General features: G+C 53.2%; 1 protein-coding gene and 1 long non-coding RNA gene across 2 annotated transcripts in view; one reads left to right on the plus strand and one right to left on the minus strand.

Annotated features, from left to right (window-relative positions):
* Positions 1 to 4,532: 4,532 nt before the first annotated feature.
* P3H2 (prolyl 3-hydroxylase 2) overlaps positions 4,533 to 25,206 on the plus strand; it is a 114,104-nt gene continuing 93,430 nt past the window's right edge. Inside the window, exon 1 of the mRNA XM_075938264.2 lies at positions 4,533 to 5,097. Within this exon, the coding sequence (XP_075794379.2) occupies positions 4,651 to 5,097 (447 nt within the window). The 5' untranslated portion in view covers positions 4,533 to 4,650. The remainder of the gene's footprint in view (positions 5,098 to 25,206) is intronic.
* Positions 13,846 to 24,124, minus strand: LOC142830820 (uncharacterized). Its single transcript, XR_012906333.2, has 3 exons — positions 24,070 to 24,124; positions 14,128 to 14,459; positions 13,846 to 13,985 (listed from the first exon to the last, which is right to left on the minus strand). It is a non-coding gene; the product is annotated as an uncharacterized LOC142830820 (long non-coding RNA).

Raw genomic sequence — 25,206 nt, forward strand, 5'->3', positions numbered from 1 at the left:
ACAGGGGTCCCTCCTGTGAGCAGGTGGGAGAGATTCCCCCAGAATCCCAAGGCACCATCTAGAATACCCAGAGCACGATATTCCAGCGGCACCCGTTTCCCCTCCTACTCGGTGTCAGTCCCACTGTGGGCACAGCCCCACGTTGGAAGACGCCCTTTACAAGTGGGAAGCCCTTTCTTGCTGCAGAAGTAGAATAAAGGGGCCAGAACCAGGCCAAGAATGAGAGCGCCATGCTGGGGAACAATTCTGTAACAGAGACCCAGACTCCACCATCTAACCGGTCTCCCCACTACAGAAAATGATGTCCAAGTTCAGATCTCAGGTACCAAAGCATAAATCCGGTCTGAATCCATGGAGGTCAATGGCCCTACCCTGGCGCACATCCCAGATAAGCGAAGCAGGCCCAGTACAATTACTCTGAAACGGGTGAGTGTTACTGATAGCAAAAACTGGCCTAGTTGGTGTGAAGCATCTCTCTCTGACACCTGTGTGACTCTGCTGTACTGTCATGACCAGACCTGCACACACAATTTTTTCAGCTCAGTGGCAGATCCAGGAAAAAAAAATGTTGGCTTGGGTTGAACGGTAGCTGAAATTTTGGGTGACTCAATTTTGGGTGACTCAAAAAAGTCAATTTTGGGTCCATCCCAGCGCAGGGATTGACACTTTGGTCACCTATATCCTGTGGGAGGGCCCGAAACCATTGGGATAAATGTTCTACAAAGGGCCCTACTAAATTTACAGCCAGGCAGAACAGACTGGGAAATCCGGCCTTTTGTGTGCTTTCACCATACACTCTGCAGATTTCACAGGGGAGAGCAGTTTCTCAAATGGGCAGTCCGGGCCCAAAAGGGAGTTCCAGGGGGTCACAAGGCTATTTTAGGAGGGTCATAAGAACATAAGAACGGCCGTACTGGGTCAGACCAAAGGTCCATCTAGCCCAGTATCCTGTCTGCCAACAGTGGCCAGCACCAGGTGCCCCAGAGAGGGTGGACCAAAGACAATGATCAAGCAATTTGTCTCCTGCCATCCCTCTCCAGCCTCTGACAAACAGAGGCCAGGGACACCATTTTATCCCCTGGCTAATAGCCTTTTATGGACTTAACCTCCATGAAATTATCTAGCTTCTCTTTAAACTCTATTATAGTCCTAGCCTTCACAGCCTCCTCTGGCAAGGAGTTCCACAGGTTGACTACACGCTGTGTGAAGAACAACTTTCTTTTATTAGTTTTAAACCTGCTACCCATTAATTTCACTTGGTGTCTTCTAGTTCTTCTATTTAGGGAAGTACTAAATAACTTTTCTTTATCGGCCCTCTCCACACCACTCATGATTTTATAGACCTCTATCGTATCCCCCCTCAGTCTCCTCTTTTCCAAACTGAAAAGTCCCAGTTGCATTAACCTCTCCTCATATGGGACCCGTTCCAAACCCCTAATCATTTTAGTTGCCCTTTTCTGAACCCTTTCCAAGGCCAAAATATCTTTTTTGAGGTGAGGAGACCACATCTGTACGCAGTATTCCAGATGTGGGCGTACCATAGTTTTATACAAGGGCAGTAAGATATTCTGGGTCTTATTTTCTATCCCTTTCTTAATAAGATATTGTCATGGTATTGTCACTCGTCCTTCTGTGCTGCCTTCAGAGCTGGGCAAGTGGAGCACAGTGGTAGGAATGCTGGTTGTGTGCCCGGCTCTGAAGTCACCCTTACTTCTGGGTCACTGCTTTCAAAGCTGGGGTGCCAGAGAGCAGCAGCTGCTGACTAAGGCTGTGTCTAGACTACATGCCTCTGTCGGCAGAGGCATGTAGATTAGGGTTGTAGGCAAAGGTAAATGAAGCCGCGATTTAAATGATCGCGGCTTCATTTACATTTACATGGCTGCCGCGCTGAGCCGACAAACAGCTGATCAGCTGTTTGTCGGCTCGCCGCTAGTCTGGACGTTCCCCCTGTCGACATCAAAGCCCTTTGTCGGCAGCCCCGTTATTCCTCGTGGAATGAGGTTTACCGGGGCTGCCGACAAAGGGCTTTGATGTCAACAGGGGGAACGTCCAGACTAGCGGCAAGCCGACAAACGGCTGATCAGCTGTTTGTCGGCTCAGTGCGGCAGCCATGTAAATGTAAATGAAGCCGCAATCATTTAAATCGCGGCTTCATTTACCTTTGCTGAATAAACAAATCTACATGCCTCTGCCGACAGAGGCATGTAGTGTAGACGTACCCTAAGGGTCCAACTCGGCAGGCAGCAGCGCAGAAGGAAGGGTGACAACCCCAAAACATGCCGTCCTTGCTGCTGCTGCTAGCTCTGCCTTCAGAGCTTGGTTTCTGGCCAGCAGCTGCTGCTCTCCAGCTCTGAAAACAACGCTGCTGCCAGCAGTTGCACAGAAGTAAGGGTAGCAATAGCACAACCCCCCTACAATAACTTTGCAATCCCCACCCAACTCCTTTGTGGGTCAGAACCCCTGTGGATACCACACCATGCCATTTCAGATTTAAATACCTGAAATAATGACATTGAACGTTTAAAAAAATCCCATGACTGTGACATTGACCAAAATGGACCATGAATTTGGTGGGCTCCTAGTAATAAAGAGAGAGAGGTCAAGGATGGAAGTACCATCTCCTCCCTCGGCTAATTTGGGAATGGCTGAAACTATGTTTGTCAAATAGGCTTGCAGTTTTGGGTGGACGGAAGCTGCATTGTTTGGTCAAATAAATGATTCCGTTTAAAATTTCTCCTAGCTCTGCCCTTGATTTACACTGGTGCATGAAGGGAACTGTACTGCATGTAGGGTTAAATCAACCAATGGGTTAAATCTGCTGCACAAGAACTTTAGCTCGGACACAAGGAAACATTTTCTGACTACAAAGGCGATGAAGTTCTGGTTCCAGAAGAGGTTGCGGAATCTCTATCGCTGGAGGTTATTAAGAACCAATTGGACGGACAGCTACCAGAACTGATCTATGTTTATTTTCATGGGTCCGTTGTTATTATTAAGCATTTACCCTCCAGTAGTGCTTTCAGGCCACAATCAGCTTGGTGGGCCCATTACGCTAGGAGCTGTACAAACGGAAATAAATGACAGTTTCTGCCCCAAAAAGGCAGACAGGCAGCAACTGAATGAGCTCTGGGGTTTCAAAAGAAAGGATCCAACAGACTTTTGCCCACATCACCATGTGCAGTGAAAGCGAGTTTCCCCTTCCTCAACGGGACTTCTTTTCACAATGTTTCTGTTGCCTGGGAGTCAACAAGAGGCGTTCACATTACAGCGAGGGGTTTTTTCAGCGTCGAGTAAGATTTTTGAATATTTCATTGAGCTGCATTTGCCAAATACTCCGCTGCAAGAATGAAAAGCTTGAGGGGGAAAAAAATGCCTTAAAACTAATCCAAAATGAGTAATATTTTGGCGGTGCTGCAGAGGGAACCCTGGAGAGAGAGACACACACACACAGCTGGGAAATGAGGAAGATGCTTCACAGACCTCGCAGCTCTGGCTCACGATGCCCATCCCCGATGATTTATTTGCAAAATTCCTAAAGGATGGAGGCCTGTGTAGGTGGGAATGGGGGCAGAGAAGCCAGAGGCCTTGGAGCTGCAGAGTGAAGTGTCATGAAATATGTAGCAAATAGAACTGCAACCGCAGGGAATTTGAGGAAGCAGGAGAGAAGAAAATACATTGCCTGCAGCTGGGAATCTTTTTCTAATGGTTACAGAGGGACTTCCTTGGCTTCCCAGCCCCCCCCCTCCAAATGCTGCCCCTTCCAGCCTGCTAGATTTGGGCACATAACTAGTAATCTGTACACCAGCTGGGCTTCCTTCCCACAGCATTTCCTGTCTTCTGGCCCCATCCTTGCCCTGGATCAGGCAGATCTTAGCTACCAGGTCCAGGGCCTTAAAGGCTCAGAGCTGCAGACCGACATTTCTGCAACAAGTGGGTGAAATTGTTTGGATTTATGACTAGCCCTCCCCCCCCCCCAGCCTGCTCTCTACTCCTGCAGACCCTGACCTCCCTGGGCCAGGCTCTTGACTCCTTGTCTGTACCCCTGGACCAGGGGGCTCGGTGGGGACTCCCAGGCCTGCATCTCTTCTCCTCTGGGGCCGGGGCGGGGTGGGGAGACGCCTGTGCCCCGCTCCAGAGAGGGTGTGAAAAATCGGGCTGAGCGTAGGTCCCGAGGTAAATCAAAGCCCCGGATCTATGGGCTGCCCCCTAGAAAACCGGGGCATCGCAGGTGACTTGTGCCCCCGTCCATATGTTAATTGCTTAGTGGGGCGCCCTCGCATGCCCCCCCCCCCGACTGTCGCCACCTTTCTGCTCTGGCACCGACCCAGCCGCCTGGCCAGGGGGGGAGTTAAAGTCGCTGAAATCTCGGGGGGGGGGGGCTCCTTGTCCCGCTGCAGCAGATCCGCTGGGGGAGCCGGCTCCTCCTTCGGGGCTCGGGCGAGCTCCGCCGAGCCTGGGCAAAGCGGGGCGAGCCCGCCCCAGCCCTGCCCGGCGCAGGAGGGGCGTGTGACTCAGCGGGTCCCTTTAAGAGCCGCGGAGCCCGGCCGCCGCTTCACGCCCAGGAGGCCGGCCGAGGAGCAGGCGGCGAGCCGGGGGGGTCCCGGCGCAGCACGTGGAGCCGGAGCCCCGCGGGCAGCCCGAGCGCAGCGCATGGCCCCCGGCGGCCGGGGCCGGCTCTGGGGCGCGCTGCTGCTGCTGCTGCTGCCGCTGCTGGGCCGGCCGGAGCCCGAGCCGGAGCCGGAGCCCGACCCGCTGCCGCCCTTCGACGCGCTCTTCGCCCGCGGCGTGGAGGCTTATGACGGCGGCGACTTCGCGGGCGCCGTGCGCTGGCTGGAGCGGGCGCTGCGCAGCGCCCGGGAGCTGCGCGCCGCTCGGCTGCGCTGCGCGCTCGGCTGCCGGGAGCCCCTGGCGCGGCTCGGGCCGGGCGCCGGCGGGGAGCTGCGCTTCTTCGGCTCCCTGCTGCGCCGGGCGCGCTGCCTGCGGGGGTGCCAAGGGCGCCGCCTGGGGGCCGCCTCCCGCCACCGCGCCAGCGAGGACGTGCGGGCCGACTTCCAGCGCAGGGTGCCCTACAACTACCTGCAGCGGGCCTACATCCAGGTGAGCGCCCGGCCCCCTCCGCGCCCCGCTTCCCTCCCTGCCTCCAGGGAGCCCCGCGCCTCCCCGCAGCGGGCCTACACGCCGGGGAGCGCAAGGCCCCCAGCTCCCCACCCCCTGCCATCCTCCTTCCATCTCTCCCCCTTCCGCCCGCCCTGCCAGCGGGGGCTCGGGCTGCTTCAGTGAGTGTGTGTCTGGGTGAGAGCTGGTTTGGCCCCCCAACCCCAACCAGCATCCAGTCTTCCATCCAGCAAGCTCACCATCCATCCTCTGCTTCTGGGTGCTGGACAGCTGCCTGCTTTCGGCACCCAGCCCAACCAAACCCACAAGCCCTGGTTCTCCTGCCCTAGGGCCACCATCCTTCTCCCCCCAGCCCCCCACTATCCATCCATCTCCCTCCCTTCCATCTCCACCCTCCCCCAGCACTCCATCCATCCCCCCCCCCCCCCATCCCTGTGTGCAGGGTGCCCTACAAGGACTGTAGCGGCTGTACACCCAGGTGAGAGCTGGTCCTGGTCAGCCCGCCTCCCTCCCCCATCTCTGTGCCTCTTCCATCCATCCTTCCTCCCATGACCTGTCTCCAGATACAGAGATGCCAGCTGGCTTCTCTATCCACTCACCTGTCTTTCTGTTAACTCCCCTCATCGCCATATGTCCTCATCCCGTCCACCAACCCCACCAACGCCTAGGGCCAGAGCTGCAAGGCCTGCATGCGTCCAGAGTGGGGGTGCATTTGGTGCTTGGGCGCTGTTGAAAATCCCACTAGGTGCCTAGTAGCATCTTTGGGGTGCCTAAAAACCTTTAGAAATCTGGCACCTGGAGCTCTGTGTCTGTGTGTGGTGGGCATACATCCAGGTGAGACTGTGGCATCCTGCCCCATCCATCCATCTGGCTCTGGGCACCCTGTGGAATCCACTGCAGCAGGTGTGAAGCCAAGTGTGTGTGTGTGGCCCCTTACAGTGGAAGGCACGGGGGAAATGAAAGCCATGTTATCTGAAGGGTTGGTGACAAGCAGGTGCCGGGTGAATATCTAGCCTAAGAGTCTAGTTTGTCTCCTGAGTTGTTGTGGCTTATGCCAGGTAGGTGCCTTCTCCAGTTCTTTGGAGGCTGGGGCCTCACAACGCATCCTGACAGCATCTGGGCTCGTCCCTTTCACTTTCAGTAGGAGGAGACGGGGCTAGGCGTGGAAGTGACCTGCCTGACGAGGAATGTTTTAAGGAAAACCCAACATCTGGGGGGTTGTCGTACAAGAGGCTTTTTCACTTCAGCGTGGCCGTAATTAACCCAGCGGCTTTCCAACTTGTGTTTCTCATGACCCCATTGAAGGAAATTGTTGGCACCGTGACCCACCAACTAGAATGTGGCCTCTGGGGTGGGGATGAGGATGGAGTTTTGGGAGGTGTGAGGGGCTCCATCTTGGAGGGGGGGGATCAGGGTTGGGGCGGGAGGAGCTTACCTCGAGCGGCTCCCGGGCACCGGACAGAGGGCTAAGGCAGCTTCCTGCCTCTCCTGGCGCCGCAGACCAGACTGCCCCCAGAAGCAGCCGCAGCAGGTTCCCAGCCCATGGGAGTGTGGAGCTAGCGCTCGGGGCAGTGCGCAGAGCCCTGGGTGCGCTCCCCTGACCACCTAGGAGCCTGGCCTGTTGCCGGCTGCTTCTGCGGCTCAGTGCAGTCTGCAGTGCTAGGCCAGGCAGAGACCTGCCTTAGTGCCCCCACCACTCACCTGATCCCCCTGCAATAACAAGACCCAGCACCTGACATCCTAGTGCTGGGTGCACCCTGTCGTTTTCAGACCCCCGTGGGTGCAGTGAAACCTCCTTTCTCTGTATGGGTAGCAAAAGGATCCTTGATTTCTACTATTATATTGTATCTACCTCCTGGTCCTTTTCGGTGTGTGCTGTGAAATCCTTTGTAGGATACTGTACGAAAACATCGATTCTAACCTCGGAAATCCCGATTCTCTGCCCCTTGTCCTGATAATCATTCCCACATAATCCCTGTTTCCTCTTCAAGAATGAACTTGCTGGGGGCAGAAAATCTCCAGGACAGCTGACACGGGCTCTCTTTTAATTCCAGGCTGCTGTTGTATTTGCTGATGTAAGCTGGCTGTTTATGGCTAACAGTATAGAGACTCTTGGGGAATTTAGTCTATGCCAAGATGAACTTTACAATATGACTGGGATGTTCCCTCTGGACTTTCCCCGTATTTAATTGACACAAGGTTATGGTTTGCTAACAGCAGGTAGAGTTCTTTCCTTTTTGATGGAGAGCATGACTTGGTGCTGCCCAAGTCAAATGGAGAAGCAACCATTCGAAAACATAAACGCTTGTACTGTTTGGTCGCTGTGTAGCTAACACATGGGTGGCCATTGTCAGCCCTGTGATTAAAGACCCGCTGAACATCAGAGCTGCTCTTTAATGTCTTAGTTGGAGGTTTTTGCAATCCACAGGGCTGGAAATGCAAAGCAAAGGACCGGCTGGAAGTTAAGAACCACAGTGGGCAGCCCCACATAGCAATACCCCCAAGAAACAGGTTTGTAATTTGGTCCAGAAGAGATTTCTGCCAGCGTCTTAGATGCTGATTCTGCAAGGAGTTCTTCACGGAGGGATGCCTTCACGTACGTGGAGCTCAACGTAAGTCCCCTTCCTAGGAGTACAAGGGTTTGAGCTTTCTCCTTAGAAGCAAATCTTGTGGGTTCCCAATGGGTTCAGGAATCCACTTGCATAGAGATCGGAGGGATCTGGATTTAACCTCTTGCGTCTGGCTCCTTTTGAGCAAAATGTCTGTTGTAGGCTCAGTGAATGTGTTTTCCAAAAGAGAGCTGGCTTCCATTCCTCCTTCTACAGTCTGAACCTCTCTGGTCCAGCAACATCAGTGGTCTGGCGTGATTTCAGTGAGCCAGATGTCCACTTCTCATAGGTGTGGCTAAGTTTTCCGGGGTCCCATTAAGATGTTGAAATGAGTTGAAAGAAGGTTTGGCTATTCGATAGTGCTCTCAGAGCTCCTGCCAAAGTTTGTGATTTGACAGTCCCCAGAGCGTATGGCCCAGCTCCTCAACGGTAGTCAGGGGTCCAACTCGTATTGACGTCACTGGGAGGTTAGGAACTGAAAAGCTTTTAAGAATCTGAGCTTGTGTTCCCTCTCAAACATGCCCACCCCACGGAATGTAGCCGTGAATGTTCTCGGGCGCTATGTCAATGTTTGCATTTCAGACGCTGCCTCAGGAGATGGGTTTTTTTCCTTTTGACGACAACTATTTTAATTGGAAGTTTAAAAATCATTTTTATGGAAACTTTTTTTTCTGTTGATCTAAGGTTTTTCAGCCTTGGCTTTCAGGGAGCCACTTGGTCTAGCAGCTTTCTTCCTGAGAGAAGCCCTCCGTGAGGTCTGCGAGCTGGAACAATTTCTCTCCATAATGATACGGGGATAGGTCCTGCGGGTGCAAAGATTGACCCGGCTCAGCTGGGCAAGACTGGATTTGCCTGCCACCCCCTGGGCTACCCCCTCCTTCCCGGGCATATGGGCACTAGGATCCAAATCCTCTTTCTGTGCCGTGTCTGAGGCAGTGGGTTTGGCATATTCCCCAGGGGTCGGGATGCGTCCCTCCCGCCCCACTGAAACCTGAAGCTGGGGGAGGAAGTGGAGCTGGGAGTTGGAGGCAGGGGGAGGCTGAGAAAAGGGTTGATGGTGATGCATAGAACAACCCCCCATATACACCCTCTCTTCCCCCACAGACACGGCTGGGGCTCCCTGCCTTTGTCCCCTGGTCACCTCTCTGCATGGGGGTTCTGCTGCCCCGTGAGCCTGGCACGCCTCCTTAGGTCGGGGCAGGGGGAGATTTTGTTTCTGGTCTGGCAATTGCTGTTTGCAATCTCAGCTTCTGCTCCTTCACTTCAGGACAGTGGGTCTCCAATCGTGGTCCGCCTGTCTTGGAGATGGGCTCACCCCCTGCCTTGCAGCGGGGAGCCCAGTCTTGCCCCTCCTCCCCAAGTTGGAGTGCCAGCGCTGGCTGCCCCACATTGGGGGAGGGGGGCCTGCGGGGCAAGGAGGCGGCTCTGTTCCCCTGCAGCTGGGGGAACATCAGTGCAGGAAACTGCTGGCCTTGGAGGCTTTCCCCGCTGCTCCCGTTGGCCGGAATCACAGCCAATGGGAGCAGCCGGGGAGCGGCCGGAGGCATGGAGCCACAGAAGCACCCTCCAACCCCCTCATGCCCAGACCGTGCACCTCCATCTCCCTCACGCCTTCCCCTGCTCCTGAACCCCCCCTATAGGCCGCTCTCTCCAGCCCATTCCTGCACCCGTCCTTCCGGCCAGACCCCTCCGCCGCCGCCCGCTCCTGCACCCGTTCTGTCGTCGTGGCTGGTGGTGCGCGGGAAGGTCTGCGTTGAGCGGGGTGGGCTGCTGGCCAAGACGTTTGAGAGGCTCTGCTTTAGGAAATTCCACACTGGCCGGGCACCTGCGGGTGCCAGTGGCTTCAGGCCAGCCGTGGGCAGCTGAGGCTAGCGAGGGGCTGCGTCGGTGGCCTCCTTCGTCTCCGTGGGCTGCGGGATTGTCGCAGCCAAGAGTCTCTTAGAACAGGGCGGTGTGGCTCACGAGGATGTGCAGGGCGTGGCCGATGGAACCGTAGCCGTGCTGTGATTGGCTGCAGAGTGAGCGTGTGGTTCTCAGGGTCACTGCTGTGTCCCATGGCCTGGCTTTACGTGTGTGCCACTGGGAAAACCGATGTGGGTGGAAACCGGCGGAATCTGGGAGCCCGGCATGTGAGCCACAATAACAAAATGTCTCACCGGCCCCACACACAACCCCAACGGGCTGCATGTGGCCCTTGTGTTCCGGGCTGCCCTCGTCTGCGCCGTGCCCTAGGAGTAGCACTCGCACGGGCCTTGCACGCGTGCAGTGTGCTCGTAGCAGGGTCAGGGTACTGGGGAAGCCACGCTGGGTGGCTCGGAAGCGCATCTCTCTCTCCCGCAGACGTTGATCAGCAAAAGAGGGTCTCTCCCCCCACCCATTGCACTGCGCACGGGTATGACGCGGGGAGGGAGGCAGGCAGATTGTGACCCCGAAAGGAGGCTTCCGGCTCCCACTTGGCTCATTAGACATCGCGGTTGCTGCTGGTCGGCGGCTCTTTGGTGCCTTTGCGGAGAACGGATTCCTGGCGGTGGGTGTAGTGCTTCCCCCCCCCCCCCCCAAAAAAAAAACCACGCTGCAGGCCTTTGGCAATCCCAGCTGTGCCTGGCTCTCGCCACTTTGCCTCTCGGCCGAAGAGGATATGGGATGGAGCAACCCATCCCTCTGTGTCTCCTGGCCACTCCCTCCCCGGCGCTCTGCCAGGGGTGGGCGGGTGGCTGGGTATTTCCAGCTAGTCCCTGGTGCGGCTGGCCGGCAGGAGCTGATGTCATTTGCGTTTGGGGAGAGAGCGAGCGGGGTGGAATGTGCTTTCTCCGTCCCACTCCAAGTGACCTCCTGCCTGCTTGGTTAGTTCTCCGGAAGGGAGGGGAACGCTCCCTCTGGGGGCAGTGACAAAACAAGGAATAAATAAAACCTACGGCTCGGCAAAATAGGGTGCTGTGTAAAGAGGAATGAATCCACATCCTAGCTCTGTGAGGCAGGGAGGTATCTTCTCTCCTCTCTGCTGGGAAGAGGGGGAAACTGAGGCAGGGGGGCCAAATGACCATCTCCTTTTGCTGTTGCTCTGCAGTGACCCCTTTGAGTCAGGGAGTTCCACTGGAGCAGCGTGATCTGAATTAGGGGTGCAAATGGTTAACCAGTGCATCTCACCCTTCTGGCAGAGGCTGGAGCAGCCCAAAACAGCCCCTGGGAGGGGGATGCCCTGGCTCTGTATACAACACGACAGCATGTAGGTACAATATTGATATTCCAGTTGGTCGATTTCCTAATTGGGCAGTAGCCATGCGGAAGCCAGCCATGTTTCGGCAGGTGGGCTGGGGCGCCCCTGGCTTTGTGTCTGCTTAAGTGAGGTGAAACTTGGGGTCCCCAAGAGCAGTCGGACTCCTGAGAGGGGTGTGGTCGCCTGGACGAGCTGCGCCCTGCGGATGTGTGATGTTCCCAGCACAAGAAGTAGTGTGACCGGAGCTCTTGACTTCTGGACTGTCTATTACAGCCTGGGCTTTGAAACCTGCTGGGCTTTGGAAGGACGGGGTGGAGGAGTCACTGAGGCTGTTTCCCATCTGGATTTGGCGTTGAATTAGGACCAGCCTGTTTCTGCTGCCTTGGAAATGTTGGTTGGTTTCTGAATGCGGCCTGGAGGCCAAAGCTTTTGCCCTCTTCAGGGGGTTTCTCAGCATGTGGGTTGGGGAAGCAGGAAATGGCGTGACATGATGGCATTCGCCAGTTACACACTGCTGCATTAGTAACCTGGTTGGAACTTGCTACCGACAGTCTGCCCACGCACAGCACAGCGGCCGTCCCCCCCCCCCTCCACGGATTCCCACGAGTCAGGAATCCCTGGCCAAAAATAATTTGTAACCCCCTGGAAAAATTGGCAGGGCTATCGAAAACAATTGCTGCTTTTAATCTACCCTCTGCGGCCTTTCTCTGAGTTTCTCATTTACTCCTTTGAACGTTTTTCCTATTCCCCTTTTCCCTAGATTTTGTTTGCCATATGATCTTAATGGAGTTTGCTTCCTTCCACATTTGCTTTTCTCTGTTCAGTGCTTGCTACTTTTTCCAACTATCCATTGCTAAACCCATGTCTGTTTGTTTGCCTGTCTACTCTGCCTCTCCCAGCTTTGTGCACCATGACAAGGCACTCTGCATAAATATTATTTTGGTAGCCTGCTATCTCCAAATCCATCTTAAGGTGTAATTCAAGAGAGATTTGGATGTAGGGGGAAGGAAGCTCATTGAAGCATTGTCAGGATAAAGAATATTATTCTTCAGAAACCCATGTTCTTCCCTCTCCTCCTTACACCAGAGATCATTAACATGGGAAGCGCTTTAAAATCTAACTTATATTTACGATTTATTCTGTTCCTTTTCTGCATTTCTTTCGGCTAGGATAACAATTTCAGACTGACCAGAATAACTTTTGTGTTTGTTTCTAGCCAGTATCACTTTGAGGATTTCATGCATTAGTATACTGTGGCAGTGTTTAGGACACCAATAGAGGAGAGGTTGTTTTAATAAAGTAGTTTCCTTTGTTTTTCTTTTAAAAAATGAAAACCTTTGTGTTGATCTTAAGTTTACTTTAAAACTGGTTGTAAAAACACCCCCGCAAGCATCTGGCATGCATAGCAGTGGCTTCATGATCTTCCCCACCCCACATCCACAACAGGCCTCTCCCCCACGGCCCCTTCACCAGCCACAGCTCTCCATTACCGATCAATGGGAGCTGCAGGAGCAGTATCTGCAGGCAAGGAGACAGGCTAAATTTAACCTCAGTGTCTCTTTAACTACACCATCCTCTCTATGGCATTCTGCTATCAGTACTATGTCACTGTGAATTGATATTAAATATTACATTGCTCTGATGCTGTACAAGATTCTTCATCCAAAGGTTTTAAAACACTTCAGAAATATTAGCTAATGCGGTTGGGGAAACTGAGTCACGGGAGATTAAATGACTTGACCAAGGCCATACCACAAAGCAGGGTCGGGAGGAGTATTATTAGTTGTATTATCCTGTAACCTACGCACCCCAGCCATGTTTCCCATCGTGCTAAGTGCTGTATTAACACAGAACAAAATGACAGTCCCTGCTCCAAAGGGTTTACAATCTGAGTAATGCAGAACTCCTGCTGGAGCGTTTGATCAAATCACCTTTACATATTTAAATCTCCCCTGTGCTCTGTCACCAGCACCAAAGTGAGACTTGAAACGGACCACTTGCCGCCATTAAAGATCCCTTCACACTTGTTGCAAGACTAGCCACGTTTACCAGGTCCCGGTGCCAAATTTCTTCACAAGATTGCATTCTGCCCACCTAAATGTCAAACTGTGCAATTGCAGTGGGCCAGTGTCTCCTCTCATGCTGGTGTAAAGCTGGAGTCAGTAGATGGAAGGCATGAAGTTAATCTGGATTTGCACCAGTAAAATGGGGACTGGAACCAGACTCCTGTTGCCTAACCACTGTTTTTCAACTCAGGACACTATTTTTAATTTCTGGTGCTAAGGTTATGTGCAGGGTTGCTGTGTGTTATAAACAGCTGTGCTGTTCGACACCAGAGATGGCTGCATTTCAGTAGTGGAGGAAGTTACTCCTATTTACTTTGTGTGTCAGTTGGTGAATGTAAACAACTTTGGTTTTTGTGGTGTGATAGAAATGTAAATACAGCTTGACCCTCTCTAGTCCAGCACCCTCGGGTGTTCTGAACCAGAGAATTTTCTGGACCATGGGAGGCCAGTATTATCTAGCAGCATGACCAACATATCCAACACTTCCACTGCTTGCTGGGCTCTTAGAAGATCTGGAGGGGTAAATCGGAGCTAAAGAACAACACAGAACACTGAGAACCAGGCCTGGGGGCTGTAAACAAACTTTATGGGACTGTGGGAAACTTGGCCGCATTCATAAGTGGCCATCCGGCTAACTGAAATCATGCCGGACCACGGAGGTTGCCGGACCAGAGAGTTCCAGACTAGAGAGGTTCAGCCTGTGCTACTATTATGAAAAATCTTAAGAGTTCATCTCACCATGATGAATTTGCCAAAACCAGGAAAATGCTGGTCGCTTGCTAATCGTTCCCTTTGGATGCTTGATGGCTAGTGGCAAAGGATAACACACGGAAAAGGCTCTGCTTAAAAATATGTGCTGGAGCAAATGAATTCAAATAAACTATTTCTAGTTAGAGGCGTCACTTGCCAGGCTGTCCTGAGGGTCTGTCCGTTTTGTTGCCATCAGCTGGCTGTCTCGTGTCACATTTCGGCATTTGTCTGGAAGAGAATAGTAACAATAAATAGAGAGGTATTTATTTGTCTTCACTCTTGAAGATTGATTAAATAAACAGATTGCAGAGTTGGGTTCTTGGAAAAGCTCTTAAGTTAGATCGTCTAAAATAGCATCCCCAGCCCTCACCCAGAGAGTAAACATCTCACTGGTCCGGGAAGTTAAAATGATTGCAGTAGAAAAACCAACGGCATCTGCATGAGATGGAGCGCTGTCCGCTTTGGGCTGCTCTGCGAACACCACCTGGGCTGTTGGCCTGTGGGCGTCCCACTGCTGCCCTTGAAGTGAGCTGGAGATGGGGCTGCGCTGTCAGTTCCAGCCGTCCCCGTGTCTCGGAAGGAGGAGAGGAGCAGGGGTCTGCGGATCCAAGGGACTGGGCCCATGTCCATCCGTTCGTCTTCTCTGGAGAGAACAGCGATGCCGTCGCCCCATGTGGACATCTCTGGAAGGCAGCGAATGACCTGTCAATCAAAGTCACGAGACAATATGGACCTTTCTTGGTTCAGCAAATTTGCCGGTTCATAAGAGTGACCACTCAGGGTCAGACCAAAGGTCCATCTAGCCCAGGATCCTGTCCTCCGACAGTGGCCAATTCCAGGTGCCCCAGAGGGAGTGAACCGAACAGAGAATCTTCAAGTGATCTGTCTCCCATTCCCAGCCTTTGACAATCCTGCCCATCCTGGCTAATAATCATTGATGGACCTAACCTCCATGAATGTATCTGTTTTGTCTTTGAACCCTGTTAAAGTCCTGGCCTTCACCACATCCTCTGGCAAGGAGTTCCACAGGTTGACTGTGCACTGAGTGAAGAAATACTTCCTTTTGCTTGTATTTTAAATCTACTACCTCTCCAGTCCGGGGAGTGCCAGAGTAGAGAGGTTCAACTTGTTCTATTTCATTGTTCTGATGCTGTATACAAACACTTCATAAACATGAACTAATAGATGGGGAAACTGAGGCATGGGAGACAAAAAGATTTGACCAAAGCCACTCTGATCAGTTTGTATAAGAAATAATCCAAACTACCAGGAGCAGCTCCGACTGAAATCCATGGGCCTAGGGAACTACAGCCTGCTTGCTCCCGAGGGCAGCATCCTGGAAAACTCCTCCCACCCACTGGCCCAGTGAAACTCGGGTTTCTCTGTTGGCGTTGACGCTGAGGAGTGAGTGTGGAAAATGGGCTGGATACACAGCCCTGAAGACTGATGCTCTTTATTTAGTCCCAGAACAGCTGCAGCGTGGCCTGTGACTGGGCAGGTCGCTTCCCCGCCCCACGCTGGCCTGTCTCCGTGCTAACTTGGCAGGGCCTCTGGGACGTTAAAAAGTCACTTGGGTCCTGATTGATTGATTTTTTTTTTTTCCCCCCCCCGGATCTGAGCAGCCACCACCTCAGTTAAAGTCAATGGCAGCTGCAGATGCGCCTTGTTTAGGCAACGAAGCTAGCAAGCACAATGGCTTTTTTTTTTTTTTTTTTTTTTGGCAGCATGAGCCAACGTGATCACGACAAAGTGGGCTGAGATCTAGCAAGCTCATTTCACCGGGGCCACTGGTGAGCCTCCTGCTGGCCATGTCTGGATGTGATCCTGCGAGGTGCTGAGCGCATCCTCCACTGGCTCGCAGGGGGGCTCTAAGCAATGTGCCTTCTCATTTTTCCATCCATGTGCAGAATAAATTTTGTGTTGTGCACCAAAGCATGGGAGGATGTGCACCACCCGTGGAAACGCAGGCTGCCAGCTGGGGGAGCTCTGCCAACCAGCTGGGTGGCATTTGAATCTCTCCTGGGCAGCGACAGGGAACTGTGCTACCTCCCCGGTTTGGGCCCCTGGACTAGATTTGAGCCAGGGGCCTGGAGCTGAAATGCTCTAGTCCTCTGTGTGTCAGTTTCACTTGGAGAGCAAAGTTTGCCATAAGCTGCGGGGGGGGGGGGGGAGATAATGATGGGGATGGAGGGAGGAGCAGCTCTGGTAAGGACCCGAGAGTTGTGATCCTGACAAGCCAGTTTGGCTCTGAAAGCAGCGGTTCCCCCATTTCTGTAGCGGTGACCCCTTTGACACAGCGCGCCTCTCGGGGTGCCCCCCTTATGAATGATAGACACTTGTTCATCTATTTCACACCGTTATAAGTGCTGGTGTAGGGATGTAAGCAGCTAGTGGGAAATCCGATACCCCTAGGCTTACTCGCTACTCAGCTAGGCGCATCCCTCTGCTTGCTGCCTCTGGATCAGAAGCACAAGGGGGGGAGCAGGAGCCAGTGCTGGGGGGGAGCCGGCTTAAAAGCCAGCTCCCCCCAGCAACTTCTTTGCGGGGGGAGAGGGCAGCAGGGGAAACGGCTCAAGCGGAACCGAAGCAGTTCCGGGACCGAAATTCCATCGACTCCTCGATTAGCTGATTCATCGAAATTTAACAGCCCGGTGCTGGCGGAGAAGCGGGGTTTGGGGTGGAGGCTGACGCGTACGGCCTCCCTGCTAATGACCCCCAGTTCGACACCCCCCTGCTCTTAAAGGCTTGTGACTATAAACGGGTTAATGATGCCGTCGAATCGCTTCCCGGAATCGGCGTTCGGCGCCATTCTGAGGGGATGGGGCTGATCCTGATTTCTGTTGCACCCGTCTGAATTGGGAATGACTCTGCTGCCAGCCAGCCGTGGAGGGACTCCGCTTTTACGCTGCGGCAGACCTGTGGTTTGTAACAGCCGTTCTGACTGCGGGGAGCAAAGCCTTCAAAGTTCCTTGCTTATTTTAGCCCCTGACTAATCCAGGCAATAATGTCCATGAAGCTTTAATTCTGATGCTGGTAGGTGGTCTGGGTGAACGCACGCAAAGGGTAGGTAGCTAACCGGCATGCCTTAGCCGTGCTATGCCTCCCTGCCAAACCACCTCCTCTCTGTAACAACTTTTAACAGACCTTCCGAGGCTGACGTCTAGAGTCGTGGATTTAGCCACTGAATAATTATATCAACAGAAATAGCATCTCTTTCCCCCTCTCCCTTTCCTGCTCAACCCAGATCATCTGTGTCCTTTTCTCTTCCCTGGGATGGGATGCCAAACCCACATGTGTTCACTGGAAAGTAGGGCAGGGTGCGATGGGGGCCTATCAGATCTGGAGGCCAAATATTTTCTTGTAGCTTCTTGTTTGTTGCTGGGGGAGGAAAACCTGTTCCTTCAGGCCTGGATAAAAGCTTGACTTGTGCTCTGAACTGGACTGAAACCAGGTGGCGGACTGTCCCCCGCTCGCAGAATGCCAGTACTTCGCTCCTCACTCTCCAATTCCAGCCTTGCAATGTGCAGACGCAGCAGAGTTTTCTTTGCAAGCTGGCATGTTTTCCTGGTCCACGGGGTGCATTTGCAGCTTAATCTCTATGGCTGGGAGGTATGCAGACGGCGGGTTTGGGAGTAACCAGGGCAGGGCTGCCACGGGGCTTGCTTGGTTAGCACGCTAGGTCTCATGGCAGGTGGCAAGCTTTCCACGTACAACTGGCGAGGGCAGGCCAAACTCGTGGCGGTGTTCAACGCTGGATTTAAAAGCAGAATCATGGAATGTGAAGAGACATTAAAGAGGCTGGGACTTTTCAGCTTGGAAAAGAGGAGACCAAGGGGGGATATGACAGACGTCTATAAAATCCTGAGAAAAGTGAATGGAAAATGGTATGGAGAAAGCGAATAAGGAAAAATCATTTACTTGCTTCCATAACACAAGGAGTAGGGGTCACCAAATGAAATGAATAGGCAGCAGGTTTAAAACAAACAAAAGGAAGTGTTTTTTTTTTTTTTTTAAATTTCACACAGCGCACAGTCAACCCGTGGAACTCCTTGCCACAGGATGTTGTGAAGACCAGGACTTTAACAGGGTTCAAAAAAGAGCTAGATAAGTTCATAGAGGATAGGTCAATCAATACTTATTAGCCAGGATGGGTAGGAAGGGTGTCCCTCACCTCTGTTGATCAGAAGTTGAGAATGGGTGATAGGTGAGGGCTCACTGGATGATTCCCTGTTCTGTTCACTCCCTCTGGGGCACCTGGCATTGGCCACTGGCGGCAGACAGGATACTGGGCTGGATGGACCTTTGGTCTGACCCAGGGTACAACTAGACTGCAGGGGTTTTGGGGGATACCGTCCAGGGAATGTGTTTGCTCTTCCACTTGCTGCTTTTTTTTTTTTTTTTAAATGAAAGAGCAAGCGCACAGTTTCGAAAGCCCCTGTATTCCTCATTCCAGTCTAGACGGGCCAAATGGAAAAACTTCCTCTTCCGACAGAAGAATTGGAAAAAAGTACGCAAAATGCAGAGCACATTTTGCGTCCCTTTTTCCGACAAAAGCTTGTATTTTAGCCGTACCCCTCCCCCCGTCTGAGTGCCCTTATGTTCCTAACAGTGGATGTGTGGGCGGAATCAGAGATACCGAGGCAGCATCAGGGACGGAATGGGTGGCAAGTGATGGGCATGGGGACCGGACGTGAGGTTCCTAAACCCATATTTAGGCACCTCCAATAAATGGCCTGTTTTTCCAGTCGTGCCTCGCACCCGGGACGCCTGCTGAAGATGGTAAAAGCTGCTGGGTGCTTGAAAATCAGGCCATTTATTTACATTCTTTCCTATGGACACGGGACTCTAAAGTCAGGCCCCCCACATCAGAATGCCCCTAACCCCCATTGGTGGCGTGTCTCCTGGGGCGCTGCCCGGGATGAGTGGGGAATGGAGCGCCGGGTTGCAGTTGAGGGCCCATTAGCTGATGGCGTGGCACGGGGGATCCGTGGAGATTCCTCCGTCACCAGCGTGTGCACACACGAGTTGTGGGTTTGACTCCGGCCTGGGTCAGAGGTGACAAGAGTTGATGTTGCATGGCCGTGTGGTGAGTCTCAGGCGGGCTCCTTGTGCACCGGGAGCGGGCTGACGGGGCGTCCTACCGCTTCTGTGTGCCCAGAGGGGCCCACACGCCCCTCAGGCAGGAGCAGGCATTTTGGGGAGGCCTGGGGTTGCTCTGTACCAGTTCTACAGACCCAACTTTGGCGCTGGGTGCTCACAACTCTAAGTGACCTGGGGACCCAGCGTCTCTTGAGATGCACCAAATGCTTTCCCCAAAGCATACTAGAATATGAGATCTGAAAGGGACCTTGAAAGGTCAAGTCCAGCCCCCTGCCCTCCCAGCAGGACCCAGCACCGTCTAGACCATCCCTGACAGGCGTCTGTCCAACCTGCTCTTAAGTATCTCCAGGGATGGAGATTCCACAGCCTCCCTGGGCAATTTATTCTGGTGTTTCACCAACCTGACAGGCAGGAAGTTTTTCCTCATGTTCAACCTAAACCTCCCTTGCTGCAATTTAAGTCCATTGCTTCTTGTCCTGTCCTCAGAGGCCGAGGAGAACAATTTTTCTTCCTCCTCCTTGTAACATCCTTTTAGATACTTGCAAACTTCTATCGTGTCCTCTCTGTCTTCTTTTTTTCTCAAACTAAACAAACCCAGTTCTTTCAGGCTTCCCTCGTAGCTCCTGTTCTCTAGACCTTTCATCATGTGTGGTTGCTCTTCTCTGGACCCTCTCCAATTAATCCACATCTTTCCTGAAATGTGGTGCCCAGAACTGGACATAATATTCCCTATTATTATTATTATTATTTTAATTTTTTATTTTATTTTATTATATTTATATTAATTGCAGCCTAATCAGAGCAGAGCGGAAGAATGACTTCTCGTGTCTTGCTCACCACACTCCTGTTCATGCCTCCCAGAATCATGTTGTCTTTTTTTTTTTTTTTTTTTTTTTTTTTTTTGCAATAGTGTCACACTGACTCCAGCGTTACAGTAAAATTTAACTGTGGAAATGACAATTAGACCCGGAGCCATGTGGCACATCGTATGGAGACTTGAAATAACTGAACGGGCTTGGCTTTTTGCCTATGCCCTCGGAGGCTTTTGCAGAAGAAAGGACCAATGATGGAGATGCTGGAGGGGGCTTCCATGAGTCCCCTGTGCCAATCTTACTCCCAAATTGAAAAGGGGGGTTTGCCTCCTACCACCAGGGCCTTGGCGGTTCCTCTTGAAACACGGGCCAAGCTCTGAACAGACAGTCGAGTGCAGCTCGGATGCATGTGGCTTTCAGAAGCTAAGTCTGCCTCAGACGTGGGCTGCGTTGAGTCGCGGGAAGTGTTCGTTCATCCTGTTGTACCCATTCAAGCTCAGTCTTGGGGGAAGACCTCCCGGGAAGCTGAGAATCGTGGAACGCCGTACGCGTGCTTTCTCTTTATCGCATCCCCCGTCACTACCACTCACGTCTGTTTCCTCTGTTCCCCAGAAAGCAGAGCAGCTCACACAGCAGTGGCGTGTGCTGATCTCAGACTAGCTGTGCCTTAAGGATTGTGACCTAAGTAACGGCACGGGGTGTGTAAACTTGCAAATGACTAAATCCCACTATTTCCACAGGGCGTAGGACCCTGTTTCAATGCCTGATCCGTGAGCATCCCCAGCCTAATGCTTGTGCAGGCAGCAGCAAGTTGCGGGACCAAGTGAATACGCAGGAAGAGAAGTCAAGTCATGCTTTATCACAGGGTGGGTGGAGTCGATTTAGGAGTTGGCAGGGAAAGAGTTAAGTTGTCTCTCGTGTTCCCGCTAATTTTTTTCCATCCATGGGTGGAATAAATTTTATGTGCACCCTGAAAAGCGTGGATGTGCACCACCTATAGAAACGCATGCTACTGGCTTTGGGCGACTGTGGGCGCTCTCCTAATCAGCTGGGCGGCACCTGAATCTGTCCTGGGCGGCCGCCCATGTGCTCAGCTTACGGGAACACGGCTCGTCTCCCTCTGGCTCGGGGGAAGACAGTTGCAGGCCCAGAGTGTGGGAATGTGCGGGGTTCCCAGGGGCGGAGCCAGCTGTGCGGAGTTGCTTCCAGCGTGCTGCGGAGGCAGCATTGAGAGAAGTACTGTGGGACTGTGGCTGCTAGTGCGGGTCCTGGAGGACCTACCTTGTTCCTGCGGCTCCACAGCTAGTGCAGCCTGTCTCTCCATCGCCTCCCCTGTAGCAAAAGGGAGCCGAGATGTAAATAGGTCTGGAGGCTGTGGCTCTCCAGGAGGAGACCAGCCGGGCCTTTCTGATCTCCTGGGTTCGCAGTGTTTGACGGCAGGGGCACCGTGGGGGCCGCCGCGGAAAACCTGCCCCCAGTCCCGTAGCAGCACATGCCGTTTGCACGGAATCCGGGGCACTCGATTTGCCGAAATGCCAAGGATGCACCAAGGGTTCCTCTTGTGCAGGAGGGAAAAGCAGATACCTGGACCTTCCTTTTCCTGGCCTACCCACGTCCCCACCTCTGGGAGATTTTCCAAGGGTTTTTTCCCCCCTAGGGCTTTCCAGCTATGGTGTGTGCTGGGTCATCTGGTCCAGCGATCCTCCAGCTTTCTCCTAGAAAAGTCTCCCAACTGTGTGAGGAATTTTGCAGTGTGTCCCCCCAAACCTCACAGTCCTTCGCAGCTGCTAGATGCAAAATAGCGCAGCTCTTTCGGGGTGCAGGGCTGCCCTCAGGAAGTAGCGCGCTGGCTTGGCAAAGGATCAGAGGATGCCCATGGATACTAAAGGTCTCTTACCATCCTGTGCTACCTGTAATCCTAGAGGGCTCAGTCCCATCCCTCTCGCACAGGGGGGGCATTATGACCAAGCCTTAGAAATCCGAATCCATCCCGTGTTGCCTAACGCGCTGGGAATTGAATGTTCTCGGGCCCCGGCCCTGAACTTACAAGATGAGGAAAGCAACCTCTCTCCAGGGACTCGTGCCTCGCCTGATTGCCGCATGAGTTTCCAGAGCACGTCTGGAAAAAGACTTTGCCCTGGAGCGGGGGGTTATCCGAGGGGTTGTTTTTCGCTCCAGTTCCCTGTTGGTTTAATCCCCACGCTTCTGTTTGCCGAGGCTATTTCTGGCCACTCTCTTTGAAAGGCTGCTACCCCGAGAGCCCTGCCAACCCACTTCTTTCGTCCTGTCGGAGCTTTTTGGAATGGGAACAAAACCAATTGCGCAGACCCTGACGGATCGCTTCGGTTCTGGAACGGGAGGGGGGTTTAAAGTTGTTCCTGAGTTCTTACAAGCCTGTGGACTCCCTGAGATCCATCGAAAACCTGCTGTGGCTGGCGGTGCCTCCCTCCGTGTGTGGAGTGAGACACAGTGGAAGAGGAATGAAGTTTGCATATCTGAGATGTGTTCTTTACATTCCTGGTTGGGAATAAGCAGCCAGCTGCTTTGCTGTTTGCTCCAGTGCCGGTAATGCTAGATGCACCCTTTGAAAACGATGAATAAGTGAGCTAGGTCCCCTATGATTTGTAAATGCACTTTGGGATTTTGTGTGCGAGTTGAATATTGGAATAAGCAAAATGGGCCAAAGGACGCCTTCCTGGCTGCATGTGTGACAACCGCCCCCTTTTTACATTGAGACTTTTGCAGCCGGGGGTAGCACTGATGGAATTCTCTTCTCACTTGCTCTAGGGCTGCCCCACTGATGCAGGGGCAGCTGCGTAGATGCAGTTTGCATTTCACTGGGGCATGTAGTTTTCCGTGCCCTGCACCCAGCCACCAATGATGCGTTCTCAGGGCCAGCTGGGGTACATGAAAGCCGAATTTGGCTCAGTATCTGCGGGATTGCTTCATCCAGCCCTGGAAACACAGCCACTGCTGGGGGTGGGCAGGGAGAGGGAGGGGAGAACAGCAGTTTTGAGAGGTGAAGTAGGATCTGGTATTGAATGGAAGCGAGGAGTTAGTTTAGCTGCCTGCTCCTTGTTAGGGATGTAAAGGGTTAAGCAGTAGGGGCTGGAGCGGCTCCCCACCCTCCCCAGGGAGGGGGCAGCTCCAGCCCCCGTCCATGGCAGGACCGTGCCCCCCCCCTCGCTGTAGGGTACATGCAGGCTCCCCAGGGCCCCCGCTTAGTGCAGCGCGTGTCACCGCGATGGTTTTTAGCAGCAGCGCAGTTGCACGCTGACCTGCATTTTCACATCCCTGCTCCCTACACAGGCGCCTGCCCCGCTCCCGTCGGGCTGCCGAGTACGTAAACGCTACTACACCGGCAGCCTTTGTTTCCCAAGGCCAAATAGGGCGCTTGGCTCCGGCTGCAACTTTCCAGCCAGCTGGGTGGCCCTCCCGAGGCCAGTGGGTGTTGAGCCCTGACTCAGGCCTGGCTAAAAATATAAAACAGAGCAGAGGGGTAACGCGTGAAGGGGAGGAAGGAGAAATCGTTTTCTCTTGGTTCCCTTGCTGTGCTGATCTCCCTTGAGTCCAAGCAAGGACTGCAGCCCTCTCTCCACGAGCTCTGCCGGTTTTCCTTGCTGCCGCGGTTGTAGGTACAGTCGAGTCCCTGGTGTATTCTCCCCTTTCCGCATAAGAGAGTCTGTCTTTGTGCTTATTGTGTTCGGGGCTCTCGTTTCGGATCTTGGCCTGCTTTTACGTGGCCCAGTGCAGAACCCAGCCCCCTCTCAATCTGGGAACACTGGGGCAGGCAAAGCCTTCGCCTGCCTGTGACCTGTGACAAGAGGAGGATGTCCCTGCCAGCGAATTTCACTCCAGCCCGAGGGACAAACAGAAAACAGCCAGAACTAGCCGTGCTCTCGGTTTCCTGAGCTGCAAGCTGCATCCTGGGCTGAGCCAAGGGGACCTATTCCTGCTGGCTGATCCGATGTATTTCCTGAACCTGTGCACATCTGCTGCCAAGTGCTCCGCTGCAAATCTGGCCCCTTGCGGCGGTGGGACAGGTCTCCAGTATGGCCAGCAAAGCCTGGAGATCAGCCCTGGGAAATCAGGTCCTGGTGTCTACTGGGTCGCTCCGCTAGCGGGCCCTGTGTCCAAAGCAACTACGACAGACAGCAGGAGGCTGATCAGTCCCCTACGGCTCGTGGAGGGTTGCCAGGTGTCCCATATTGACCCAGACAGTCCGATATTTTTGACTCCTGTCTGGTAAAAAAAAATAAAAAAAAAAATCAGAAAATACCGGACACCTAAAACGTCCGGTATTTTCTGATTTTTTTTTTTTCCCTGCCAGGAGGCGAAAATACTGGACACTTGGCAACCCGACACACACTCAGCAACTGGGCCCAGTCCCCCCCGTTTACCTGATTCCGCAGGGGAACTGTCCTCTGGCTCGGAAAAGGAAAACAAGATGGCCACCAGCAGCCTGTTAAAGCCAAAAAAGCCTCAAAGGCATTTCTTAAAGGGGCCTTGCTGGTTTTTTTTTTTTTTTTTTTTGAGGTCTCCCTTTTTTTTCATCAACAGAAGTTTTCCCCTGGTGTTTTTTTGTGGGGAGGTGGTGGTCGGTATTTTTGGTTAAACCATCTGGCAACCCTAGGCTCGTGGGAAGATGTTTTGGTTTTTGTTCCCGCATATTGATCATACAACTGACAGGGACCTGGGGAGGTGATCCGGTCCAGTCCCCTGCCCTCACAGCAGGACCAAGCACCGTCTAGACCCGCGGTGTCCAACCACTTATAATGTCGACTGCTGCAGTGAACTAGCCACATTATTCAGAAAATGTAAATGATTTTGTGAGCCAGCTAGACACACTCGCCCGGCCAAACAGCCACCTGAGCCTTAGGGATGTTCCAATCAGCTGCTTTTCTAGTTGATGGATTTTTCCGTCGACTAGTCGCTAAGTGGAGGAGCTGCAGCAGGTTTAGCTCCCAGCGCGGTAGCGAGCTCTGCTGTGGCTCTGCTTTTTAAATGTATTAAGAGCCTGCCAGCTCTAATACATTTAAAAGGCTAAAGTGCAGCCGAGGGAACCCAGCGTGAGCCAGGAATCAGCTGTCCTGGCTCGTGCTGGTCTCTCCCCCCTCCCCCGCGCTTCTGATTTTTAAATGTGCATTCAGAGCCTGCGGCTTTTTATATTTAAAAAGCAGAGACGCAGCATCTGGGACTGGGGGCGAGCCGGGAATCAGCTGATTCCCAGCTCAAGCCAGGTCCCCGCTGCCTCCCTGCCTGGCCTGTGACAGTGCTCGGGGGAAGCCGGCTTTAAGCCAGCTCCCCCTCCCAGCCCTGGCTCCTGCTCCCGTCCCCTTGCTGTCTCTGGTAGAGGCAGCAAGGGTGGGGAAGCGACTAGTTGAGGGACTCGTCGACTCTCCGATAAGCTTTGGCTTCTAGCATAGTTGACTAGTTGATTGCATCTCTAACGTGGCCAGTGGCGACGTCTTGGACCCCACGGATCTAGACCCTCCCTGACGGAACACGAAAGCTTTCCTTTGCACCGCAGGCTTTCC

This window comes from Pelodiscus sinensis, chromosome 10, assembly GCF_052426305.1.
Source record: "Pelodiscus sinensis isolate ZL-2025 chromosome 10, ASM5242630v1, whole genome shotgun sequence".
NCBI lineage: Eukaryota > Metazoa > Chordata > Testudines > Trionychidae > Pelodiscus > Pelodiscus sinensis.